At 41.3% G+C, this 12,734-nt stretch overlaps 1 protein-coding gene across 2 annotated transcripts in view; it reads left to right on the forward strand.

Moving 5' to 3' along the window:
* DNAJC6 (DnaJ heat shock protein family (Hsp40) member C6) overlaps positions 1 to 9,297 on the forward strand; it is a 66,205-nt gene extending 56,908 nt beyond the window's left edge. For both annotated transcript variants that reach the window (XM_075936171.1, XM_075936172.1), the window contains exons 14-19: positions 1,426 to 1,494; positions 2,115 to 2,249; positions 3,854 to 4,120; positions 4,694 to 4,839; positions 5,766 to 5,942; positions 7,290 to 9,297. In XM_075936171.1, the coding sequence (XP_075792286.1) occupies positions 1,426 to 1,494; positions 2,115 to 2,249; positions 3,854 to 4,120; positions 4,694 to 4,839; positions 5,766 to 5,942; positions 7,290 to 7,391 (896 nt within the window). In that variant the 3' untranslated portion in view covers positions 7,392 to 9,297. The remainder of the gene's footprint in view (positions 1 to 1,425; positions 1,495 to 2,114; positions 2,250 to 3,853; positions 4,121 to 4,693; positions 4,840 to 5,765; positions 5,943 to 7,289) is intronic.
* Positions 9,298 to 12,734: the final 3,437 nt, after the last annotated feature.

A 12,734-nucleotide genomic window follows, 5' to 3' on the forward strand; every position in this document is an offset into this window, starting at 1 on the left:
TGTCTCTATGCCCATTTATTTTTGCAAGACCCACCAAGTAGTCTCTCCCTTCAAGTGAACTAGATGTCCTGCTCCTCATTCAGATATGGAGAACTTTTGATCCTGTAGCCTTTTCTGCCTTAAACAAATTCAGCCCCAAACTAATCCTTGTCTGATCATCTAAAACTCCTTTATAGGGGGGCGGGGGAGGGAGCAGGGAGAGATCCTCTTTGGACAGTTAGTAGCATTACAGAAGAGGGGATCCTTACTAGGGATATAAAAGTACAACCATTTAAATGGTTATACGCAAGCAGAGAGTGGTACAGCGGCAGGGAGCTGGCTGCTACCTCTGATACAGAGCCCACAGGCCATATCTACTGAGTTAGAGGCATATGTATGAGGTTCAGTTTTCATTTTACATTTTCTCTGTGTGGTGCTGTGCATGCATAGGGGTCCTTTCTTTCACAAGCCAGGCCCATCACTCCAGAGAGATGTTCACTTTCACAAGAGTGGTACAAAAAATCAATAAAAGACTGAAGGGTATGTAAAGTTGCCACAGTGTGTTAAGTTAAACAATGTTTGGAATCGATTTTTATTTAAAACACTTTCAATGTAAGGGATTATTGGGAAATTTTATGTATCCATGTTCACCCCAAAGTATTGACTGGGGAAATATTAACATTACTAGGGTAGAGAAAAATAGGTTTCAGGGTACATGATCTACATGGAAGATTGGGACTTGCTTCATTTTAAAGCACAGAATTTGAGGATAATGCTGATCTAAACTTGGGTTAGACCTATTTTCCTTTTCCTATGACAGTTACCCTTTTAACAGATCTACTCTCCTAAAACATGGGAATTTGCAAACACTTCAAAATTTGAACTCCTCTACTGCTAGAACTTGCACCTACTGAATGTGCTAGATAATTCAATCTTCCACCAAGTACAGTAGCTTTGTGCTTTGTTCATTACTTAAATTATTTCTGGTAATTAATGTTTAGGCATCTCAAACTGGCGGTCTTAATTTCTGATAAAATTGAGTGCAAAACAACATAATCCCCATTCGGTAATTGATGCTTCTTAAGTAAATATCCTAATGGATGGTAATTGTAGTCAGTTAGTGTGATCATGCATTGCCTTTTAACCAAGCTAGAGAAGCTTGCATTGGAACGTGCAGCTTGTACAACGGAATCCCTTGAAACAGACATTAACTAAGTGTTCTATACTTAAAAAAAACTTAATGTGGTGGTGGGGGTTCAAAGAGAAACATTAGTCACAATAGCTGAGACTTTTGCAGATATGTAACTCTTCCACCATTACCATATCATAGAGAATCAATATATTTTCATTCTTTTCCTGTAGCATTTTTTAACCTGCTTTTCTTCTCTGAGGTTAAGTTATATTGTTTGTTTTTAAAATATCTTAAGTAGTAATCATTTTGTTTAGCTTCTAGTACTCCAACAGTTTCCATTCAACCAGATGTTTCAGGTGGCTGGGACTGGTCCAACAAATCAGGTTTGTATGATACCACTTCGAAGGTGAATTCTTAAATATTACCACTAGCTGCAGAGAGCTTGTTTCATCTTCCATTACCTAAAACTGTACTCGTTTTACATTATATATTAAAACAACAAATGTATTTAATCCATTGATGAAACACAGAAAGGTTCTCCCCTGAACTTACTGTGGCGTGCAAAATATTTTTCATGCAGAATTTCACATTCCTGCAAAAAATATGTCTAAACAAGGTAGTATTGCTGTCTTCTAACTTCCAAATTTTACTTCTCCCCATTTATGAAAGCATCAGTATGCAAGCCTTCCAAACTTTGCATGCCACAATGTAAAAGTTGAGCTGAAGGTTTTGGATTGAAAATTGCACTGGTCCTCATTTTCAGCAAAAATAAAAACCCTGACAAATGTAGCAGGCATCTCATTAAATCACTATGAATGATCATAAAATACCATAACTGCTGTAGAAGCAATCTGAGAATACAGGCCTAATATTTTCTTGCATAGTTGGTGCTAAATGTGGGCTCTTAAGGGTGTGTGTAAAATATTTTGAAATCCATGTAAATGTTATGTTCAAGCAGAGCTAATGGTAAAGAGAACCTTTACAAATTCTGTTTCTCTCTTAGGTGGCCTCAGTAGGGGAAGCAAGTCAGCTGCTACAAGTCCCACAGGATCTCTCCATAGCACTCCCACTCATCAGTCCAAACCACAAACCCTGGATCCTTTTGCTGACTTGGGGGCTCTTGGCGCAAATCTAGCAGGTTGTTTTTAATAACAATATAAAATCACATGGATGGCCAGGTTAGAAGAGATGCTGATGTGAAAGTATTGCATTAGAATGGGAAACTTGGGGCTTTGAGGGAGCAGTATACCTGGGGTTTGTAGTGGCTGTTGACTGCACTTGCACCTCAGAAAGCAGCCATTTCAAAGAAGGGAGGGAGGATTAAATTCTTTACAGCTCTTCAGAACTGGGTGTCTTCTGAGCTTGCATCTGTAGGTGCTTGCTGAAAAACTTAGATGGGACCTCACCATCATCAGCCAGCATGGGTCTGTCAAGGTATGACTTGCCAATGACCTTATAACACCTTTCCATTAGCTAGTAGCTGCTGCCTTGATTTTTATCTTTAGCTGAAATCTGAAGGCAGAAAACTGGGTAAGCCAAAAAACGGGGCTTAGATTTCAGGGGGGCCTGGGGAAGTTTCTACATGACTTCAGAAGGCTTTGTTTCTTCTGCCTGGGTTTTGATTTTCCTCTGACTGGCAGCAGCTGATCTTTTAGCTGTTCTTGCTTCTCTGTCCTGACTTGCTGCACCCAAAGTTGTGGCCTGGAACCGGTTTTAATTTGCCTCCCCCTGCAAATGGCTCTTTGCTTTTTGACTTCTAGATAAATGCTTTCATCTTAGGTTGTCCTTCAAAATGGAATGAGAGGATACCAAACACTTAATATTGGGAAGGCTTGTGATCATGTTGGTTTTAAGACAATTTGTTCAGTATCTTTTGACTTTCATCCACTTTAATAGACGCAGAATTTTTGTTTTCATTTCCTAAATCCCACCCTTAACTACTTCCTTTGAGCAATCTAACATGCATTTGCTCCTGTTTTATTTCCTCACATGTGCCAGTTGTCAACATGGTTCTGGAATTAGGTTTTTCAGTTCCCTCTGCTGGCTTTTACTTGCTTTGCAGGAACAAAACAAACAAGTGCCAGGCATCGTATAAGCAATTGTTGGTCTTGCTTTAGTGATTTTGTGTAGTGATGTGATGGATTCTAAAAGACCATGGACCCTATGAGATTGATCAAACTTAAATGTTCAGTGTAGTTCAAATGAACATGACCAAACTTCAGCTAGATACTTTAAGCTCTAAAGACTAATATTTTTGGTTACATAATTATTTTAGTTTTGGCCACTTGAGGTGCCTTATGGAAATGCCCCCCAGGAAGCAGTTTGTGCCTGTTCATACAATCTCATGGCAAATGTTTTAGTAAAGTGCTACTTGGTATTGCAGTTACCACAGGAAATTATTTGGTTCCTGATTATCTGTCATATGTACCACACGAGGCTAGCTGTGCTTGTTAGTTGGTATTCTAATAGCCTCTACAGGGTCTATCCAAGGTCAGGGACACTTTATGCTAGGGGCTGTACAGACTTAGCAAGGAACACTCCCTGCATCAAAGAATTTACAAACTAAATATATAGTAAGACCAAAGGAAATCAGGCACAGAGGTGAAGAGACTTGCACAAGGTCACACAACTGGTCAGAGGCTGAGTCAGTGCATTGGGTTCTGTTCTCAGCTCAAAGACTAGTGTCCTGTCCATTGGAATATGCTGCTAACCTTTTCTTCCCCCCTCCCTCACCCATTGCAGGAGGGTCTTCATTGGCCAGTAAACCAACCACACCAACAGGAATCAGTGGAGGATTCCCCCCTATGGGCTCACCCCAGAAACCATCTCCTCAGCCAATGGGAGGTGCTGGTTGGCAGCAAGGTGCTGGCTATTCCTGGCAACAGTCACAGTCCAAACCCCAGCAAAACATACAACATGCCTCTCCACAGAACCGGCCCAATTACAATGTGAGCTTTTCAGCAATGCCTGGTGGGCAGAATGACCGTGGAAAAGGACCAGCCAATGCTGGTAAGATTATTTTAATGACTCCCAAAATACTTGCTGCTGTTAATGTAGCTTTTCACAAAACAATGAACAATTTATGGCTGGAGCAAATACAACCAACCAGATCACCATATGATCTCCAAGGGCAGTTACATCAATACCCAGGCAGAGAAGATGGAGGGGAATGGTGATTCTGAAGTTTGGGAGTATTCCTGAAATTCTTAACACTCCTGCAGCAATGATTCCAAAAGTGGCAATAGATTTTGTGTGGCTCTGTTTGAGTGACCAGCTAGACTGTCTGATAGCAGAACATACGTTTTTCATGTCAGCCTAGCACCTGAGTACTTGCAATACCTGAAACTAGAGCCCAGGTGTGTTAAGGTGGACATATGCAACTAGTAGCCATGTCTGAAAATGCCCTGTACTCTGGGGGTGGCTTCTGTACTATAAGGTGAGAATTTACATAGACTACCCTAGTATTAAGGTTATGTGCTTTGTGATCGGAATGTTGCTTTTGTAGACAGCTTGAGGAACATGTTTAGTCCTCCTACATATTTGTAAGAATAGACTCTGACATAAGCTTTCTGATTTATTAAGACTCAAAACCAAAGATGTCTGCTGATTTTGAAGATCTGCTATCTGGTCAAGGCTTTAATGCCCACAAAGACAAAAAGGGGCCCAGAACAATAGCTGAAATGAGAAAAGAAGAAATGGCTAAGGAGATGGACCCTGAAAAATTAAAAGTAAGCTGCATTTTTGTTATAGTGTGATAACTGTACCCACATTTGGACTGGCCTTCCATCAGGCAAGCTGAAAACTGAAATCCAGATCAATTTCTTCCTTATAAATAAGTTAAAACTAGTCACTCTTAATTCTCCATATAATCCATTTAAAAAAAACTCCCATGCCAGAAACTACCAATTGTTTTGCTTACAGGATTCCTGTACTTTGCTAGCACTCGCTCACAATATTATGCACTCATCCACTGCATGTTTTTGTCCCAAGATCTGCTAAAATGTACTGTCACACTGTGAACTGACATGCTGGGACATAGTTATCGTCTCTCCATGGTAGTCCCCACACAGTTGAATCCTTAAAGGGCCTATTCCATCATTTCACTTGTGCATCAATGCCTGCCATGAGATGTCCACAAATCTATTCTCAGGCGTGGTGGTGGTGGTAGTAAGTAACAATGTAAGAGTTCCACAAAAGGCTACCATAGTGGCGCAGTCACTTTGGTGATCCTGAGCTATTTAATCTCCAAGTGTGTGTTCGTACTAGGAATGTACATATATAAATCAGTCTTGTACAGAAGGTGAATGAAAGCTGAACTGTTCTTCCAATACAACAGAGATTCCTTAAACAGATGCTTCAAAATTGGAAAGTGGAACTAGTTTGAGAAAACAGTAAGGTTTTGCTGACTAGGTAAATGCTACTAGCCTTTTATAGCAAAGCCTTGTAAGAGGTGCTGTTTAAAAGTGTGTGGGGGGTGGGGAAGAATTCACTTTGAGATTATCTGATAACATGCCCTTCAACCTTTTCCTACAATCTGAGTCCAAGTGTGGGGGAGTGATCCTTGGAAACCTTTACTGTCTAAATGCCAACATGTGGATGTGACACTTTAATTTTAGAATTGGTTTTGGATGCTGAGAATTTTCTCTATCTCCAGATCCTAGAGTGGATTGAGGGGAAGGAGAGAAACATAAGAGCATTACTGTCAACAATGCACACAGTGTTATGGGCTGGGGAGACTAAATGGAAGCCTATTGGTATGGCAGATCTTGTAACTCCAGAACAAGTGAAGAAAGTTTACCGGAGAGCAGTACTTGTTGTTCATCCTGACAAAGTAAGTATCTTTTAAGAACTAATTGTGTGAATAATGCACAACTATTGCAATTGAAAGTGTGAGATGTGAGTGCATCAATTTATGAAATAGAGCAATATGAAAGCTGAATCCAAAATTGCTAACTCAGTTTTTCTTGAGACCAGCCCCTTAAGAGTCCCAAGGAATTCAAATTGGGTACAAACTTCCCTCAAAAACAAGAATGTTCAGGTTCAGGATTTTAAAACCTGAGGATGGACCAGTTTTTAAGCCAAAATATCCATGAACTGCTACCATACTATCAAATGTTCCACAGGACATTAGTTTATAGTGAATGCAAATGGGAAGAGATCTCTAATTGTTTTAAAGTGATCTTTACTTTTATAATGATGGAAACTTGGAAGAATCCCAGTCTGCAGTCTATCAGAGTGACATCAAACAGGACATTGATGTTCAGATTTGATCCATTGATCCCAGGCTGGCAGTCTGGAGAGGCGCCTGTCTTTGAGAGGAGGCAACTTCGGTTTTGCTCTATCCATTGCCCCAAGACTGGGTTTGCATAATCCAAAATGACCTCGGAGAATTTTGTCTGGGTTGTGACTCACCACAAGTGAGGCTTGCAAGATAAAGTGGGAGATGCTTCTGTTGGGGAGCTGAAATAATGACCTGCCGTCAGGTGGCAGCCCTCTTTATTGTGTGTAGGGATGTGAAAGGGTATCTAGTGGGAGCTGGAGCAGCTCCTGGCCTGCCGCGGGCAGAGAGGCTGCTCCAGCCCCGCAGGGAGTTCGCAGTGGACAGGGGTTACTCTCCTCTGTCCATGGTGGACCCAGGCACCACGCAAGCAGGGGCTGCTCCAGTGTGGGGCTGAGTGCCGGGAGGTGGAGGCCCACGGGCTGGGAGCTGCTCCAGCCTGGCTGGAACAGTCCGTCACCCAGATCCCACTTAATTAGTTAATCAGTTAAACATCAGGTTAACTGATTAACCAGGATTTTATATCCCGTGTGTATAGGGTGACATCCAATCCAGTGTCCTTTCATGAAAGCCTGAAGTTTAAAAACAAAAAACAGCAACCCTTCCTAGCCCCCATCTTGGGACTACAGTGCTATGCTCTGGAGATGGGCTCCTCAGAGCTAGTCTGGGAGCCTTCCTGTACTGAAAAGCTGAGAAGGACCACAAAGTTTCATTAAGCTTGTAGCCAGAGAAAGCAGCCCTCGGTAAGCATGGTTAGGTTTAGTGAAGCAAAAGCAAACTGAGAAGACCTTCTTTTTTCTTGATGTTAACTACTTTTAGTGTAATCATTTTTAGAATGTCAATTGTGCATATTCTCCTCTTGTAGATATATGATGGATTCTTTACTCTGTTCCCTTTTAGGCTACAGGGCAGCCATATGAACAGTATGCAAAGATGATCTTCATGGAGTTAAATGATGCCTGGTCAGAATTTGAAAACCAAGGTCAAAAGCCTTTGTATTAACATTTTCTCAGACCTGTGCTTGTATAGTCTCTGGTCACAATTTTGCGATTTTTTTTTTTTTTTCCCCACAGACAACTAAAATCTGGCAGGAAATTTTGAAAGGTTTTTTTTTTTTTTTTTTTCCAATATGACTTGTAACTCGAACACTTACCACGAAGAATGAAATGGATGTTTCCTCATAGGTACATCGCACTGTTGAAAGCACAGGAGCATTTTAGCCACATATCTCTTAAGGGGACCTGTGTAGCTAAAATCACTTGCACTCTGGAAACTTATCCCATATTTCCAGAGTCAAGTAGGGAGAGGACGAAAGCCTTCTAGACCACAGTGGGACTGGTTTTGTCTTGGGATGCTTGATGTCCCATTTCTTCCAATGAAGTCAAGTGAGACACAGAACTGCAACTGCGTGTAATAACTGGAGATCGTGTCCAACCTTCCAAGATGAGATCCAAATGTGTTTGGCTCAGGGGACCTGGTTTAGGGACGCCTAATAATAATATTAATTTATCATCATTTGGTACCTAATCACTCATAGGATATTCTCAAAGACAAAGCTGAGCAACTGGATAAGTCATTATGGCAACTTAAAGGGCCTTAAGTAGAGAACTGTACTGCACATTACAGACAGGCAGTTAAATATTTAGAGCACCACACAGCAGATCAAATATTTGATGTTACACCAGCTTACGTGAAACACATGTTAAGAGGTAATGTTCAGGGAATAGTGAACTGCGCGGGATGAGTCCATAGTTGTAGAATGTGAAGGGTAAGCATTTACCGCATTGCTGGTGAGGGCTCTACCCATTAGTAGAACTGTCTGATAGCCCCCTCCCTTTTTTTTAAAGATTCCAGTGTCAATTATGCTGTTGCTGCAGAAGCTTCCCACACTAATTTAAAACATTTCCTATTTGAGGGTCTGAAAGATTTTGCATCCCCGTGATTTATCAATTGCAGCCAGCTATCTAAAAGTTTTTCAGAGCATTTGGGCAAGGGGTCATAGCAGAAATATAATTGGTTACCACTTCACTCTTCAGATCACAGTATGCAAGTTATCCAGACATATAGAATTTGTCTGATCTTTGAGGTAACAACAGGGCAGTTTGAATATTTGAATCACATTGCTCCAAAGCAATAATGGCAACATAGAGAAGTTGAAGCCTTTCTCATCTAGTTATAGAGCAAGTTATGTTGTTTAAGGCTATTTCTCCTTTTGTAAAGTAACTAGAAATAATGGTTAAGTTACCAACACTTCATGGATGATATGGAATATGTATATGGAATCTATCTGCTTTAGCTTTAAAAGTTCAGCATATGCATAAGACAGGCAGAAAAGTTTCCATATTGATTCTTTAGGAAAAGATCTAATCTGATGTGAAAATCTTTGGAAAGCTGGTATTTTTAAAGACAATCGATTTGTTTATTTACTTTACATTTTAATTTTCCAGTGTCAGAATATTTACAGCAAAGGCAAGCATTACATTGGACATTACTTTCTGTATAAGACTCCTTTTTTGTTGCATTGGTCCATTATTTATTATGGTTAACTAACAATGTGATACTAACACTCATTTTTCTTTTTTTATATACAAGATCTTAAAATGTTCAAGATAACCATAACAAATGATGTTATTTATTAACATATATTATGAAATGTTTTGGTCCAGTATGTGCTTGTCTTATTTAAAAAGATAACTGGAATGTGAATCATGTTCCTGTGGTTTGTTTTATTTTGTTTCTCATTCATGTTTGTAGATATTGTGTGAACTATGCCTATATAATAAAAGGATCTCATTGATGTAATGTACATTTTTGAAATGATAAACTACATTAGCTTTGTATCAAGTCTGTCATGGCAGAGAGCTCTGGATAACTCATCAATTTTCTCAAAATACAAACTGTCATTAAACTTGATATTACCCAGAAAAAATAAACTTACCCAAATGTAAACTTTCATTTTTTTCTTCAACTAATGTTTTTATGGATGCATGAAAGTTTTGGGACCTACTTATCTCCAAATTAGTTAACTCTGCAATTTGTTCATTTCTTGTAGTGACAGAGCTTATTGATGTTCAGGTTTACTGTTTGTCTAAAAATTATTGTAATTTTTTGTAAATATTCTATATACTCGAAATGTGAGTAGTCTAAAACATTTGTATATATATTAAAAAATCTCCAATTCAATAAATTCAGGTATGTTCTGTGCTTGTAAAGAAACATTCACTTTATTAGTCCCATCCCACAGTGCAATATCAGTTCTCATCCTTAAAGGAAACCTGCACAACCCCTTCAAAAGACTTGCCTGGGAACTAATTCTTAATGTTGCTAGACATCAAAAAATATGGACATAAAGATGCTGGATGTATGGACCATTACAACAATCTTTAACCTAACAATGCTCCTTTTATCTTAAAAGGCTTCTTCAGTATGTGTTGACTCCTTTTTCTGTTCCACTCTTGTATTTAGCTCTGCTCCGGGCAGCTCTCCAAATACCGCATTGGCACAGTAGCACTCTGATCAAGATGCTCTTAGATAATGGGAGAAAGCTCTTTTGTCAATTTAGTTAATTCACCTATCTGACAGGTGGTAACTATGCTGGTGGGAGATGCTTTTCTGCCACTATAGTACTGTCTACATGGGGGAAAGAGGGGTGGATTGGGTTGGTTATAACTGTGGCTCAGGGATAGGGGGTTTTCACGCCCAGCAATGTAGTTACACTGGTTAGGTCTGTCATGTAGACCTGACTCATGAATTCCTTTCCCAGATCTGCAGAAAAGCTGTGTTGCTCTGGAGCTTGTCTCTTTCACCAACCAAAGATGGCCCAGTAAAAGATATTACCTCACCGACTTTCTCACTACTATATTTATGTATTTGTTTCTGGAAAGACATTGTTTTGCTTGCCTGTGCAGTTTCTATTGAGTTCAAGCAATATAGGCATGTAATATATACTACCCAAACCTCACTTAAGAATTAGACCAATGCATTCACATAAGAAAATCTAACCCAATATAAAGTAACTTTTCCTCACTGACCTGCTACCATTGGTACATAACAATACTCACAGGCTAATGCACTGCAGCTCCTACAGCATTCGAAACATTTCATATTGTCTCCATTTCTATCAAACACATATCAAGCAAGAACAGTGGTGCGTGTAACTTTGCATTTCAATTGCCCCAACATGTGTGGCTTTTTGCTTTTATATGTTGATCATCTTTTCTCCTACTGTGCTACCCTAAAAATGATAAACCTCATTTAATGGGCCCATGTTAGTGACTATGATGCGAAACAGGACTAATCTAAGTAAGTAGTAAACGGCAGTACAGTTGAATAATCTTGATGCTGGTTTTCTATAAGAGAAAAGTAAACAATACCCATGTGTAAGCGGGGGAATGGTCCCGCTATTGTGGGGAACTTTCCTGGCTTCTATACCACCCCGGTGAAATGGACCAGCGAAAGGATCTGAGTCCCCGCTCCCACTTCCTTTACCCCATGGCCTCCCTGATCCTGAGGGCTCCCCCTCCACTCTCCTGAGTAACAGAGCCCTCGAAACCCCAACAAGGCTGGGCCCAGGTTTCCTGGGTCTTACTCCCCGACCTTGTAGTCACTAGGGGCAGGAGTTAGGGTGTCCCCACTCCGAGGTGCTCTCTTTACACTGCAGGCCTTCTTGGCCCAGCGATCACTTCATAAGGTTCAAAGCAAATACAATTTATTAAACATCAACTGATTAAAGAGAAAAGAATAAGAAAAAAATGAGTGATTAAATGAGAACACACAGCCCTGCTCTGTAGCACAGGGACATCAAAACAGCAGTCTGCAGAGTGTAAGGACAGTTCACAGTCTCTTCCTTAGAAGCCCTGGATGTGATGCAGGGGGCTGCAGGCTGGACACACTTGCTCTGGCAGTGACCACACAGCTTCAAGCTCTAAGTGGCCAGACCTCTCTCCCAGTCCAGAGCCTTTCCCCACACTTTGCAGGTCCCAGTTGCTCACCACATCCAGCTGCAGGCTGTGCTGCTTGGCTAGTCTTCAGCTCCTTGTGTTGCTTCTCTGTTCCTTTTGGCTCTCTGAGCACTGCCAGTCTGCTGCTCAACACAGGGTCAGCACTCCTTGAGCTGTGTATACCTGGCTCTGCAGCTGCAAAACTTCTTCTGCACACAGCTTGCACTCCTTGGGCTGTCTCTCAGCTCTCTGTTCCTTTTGCAGGACTTCTTCTGCACACAGCTTGCACTCCTTGGGCTGTCTCGCAGCTCTCTGTTTTTGCAGGACTTCTTCTGCACACAGCTTGCATTCCTTGAGCTGTCTCTCAGCTTTCTGTTTGCTCAGAGAGAGCCAGAACAATCCCAGCTCACAGGGAGGACGGGGCCTGGCCTCTCCCCTTCCTCACTGGCCTGTCCAACCTGTCAATCAGGCTGAGCTGGAGTGTTGGCTGCTTTCCATTGTCTCTGGGGTCTGTCAGTCTCATGAACCCTTCCCCTTCTGAAACTGGGAGCTGACAAACCAAAAAACTCCCATAGAGTTTTAGTAAGGGGTAACAGTCCCCTTACACATGTTTTAATTAGGTGGCAACCCCTGATCTGGATTTGCGGTATGTTTGGTTCAGACCATCAGTGGGCTATCGACCACATCTTTTATTATTAAATTCCAACCATCTGATTTTCTAGAGGATTGTTTCCTTAAATGAGACAAGGCTGGGGCAATGCTACAAGACTGCCCCTAGAAAATAACTTTCTTAAAGCTCTTTTTCCTCACGAACTGCATGTGCTATCTATCTGCTTTTCCTGGGGGTTGGGATGGGTACCACCGTGCATTTAAACAGTTCAAGGAGAAATGCCTGTACATGAGTGTTACCTGTAAGCTGAGTATTTGTGCTGCCTTTGGAGAGATTTCAGTGCCATCCATTTGATTAGCAGAGCACTCACAGCTAGGTGTATTGTTTCTATTGGTGGTGCCCTGTTGCCCCAGCCTGGGCATCCCCTACCTGCTCCCATCCCAATTTCTCTCCCAGCTACCCCCTCCGGAGCTCAAGCGGCATCCTGATCCCTCCAGAGTATGGACATCTCCTCCCACCCCTGTCAGTGCCTTGTAACTTCCCACCACCCATCCTTCTTCTCCTGCCTGAGTTTGGGCATGTTGCCACACCTAGACACATCAATTCCCTTCTATGAAACAGTTGCTCCTTCAAGTGCCTCCTGAACTTAGAGCTTCCTCACTCTCAAATCCAGTAGGACTCTACTGCTGCTTCTGCGGAAACTTGCTGCATTGGGATAGTAAATAGAAGCAAACCTTCATGTAGCAGCCACAACTTTTTAATTCACATTGCTCCCACCAATGCAGCTCAGATTGA

The sequence above is a fragment of the Pelodiscus sinensis genome, chromosome 9, assembly GCF_049634645.1.
Source record: "Pelodiscus sinensis isolate JC-2024 chromosome 9, ASM4963464v1, whole genome shotgun sequence".
NCBI lineage: Eukaryota > Metazoa > Chordata > Testudines > Trionychidae > Pelodiscus > Pelodiscus sinensis.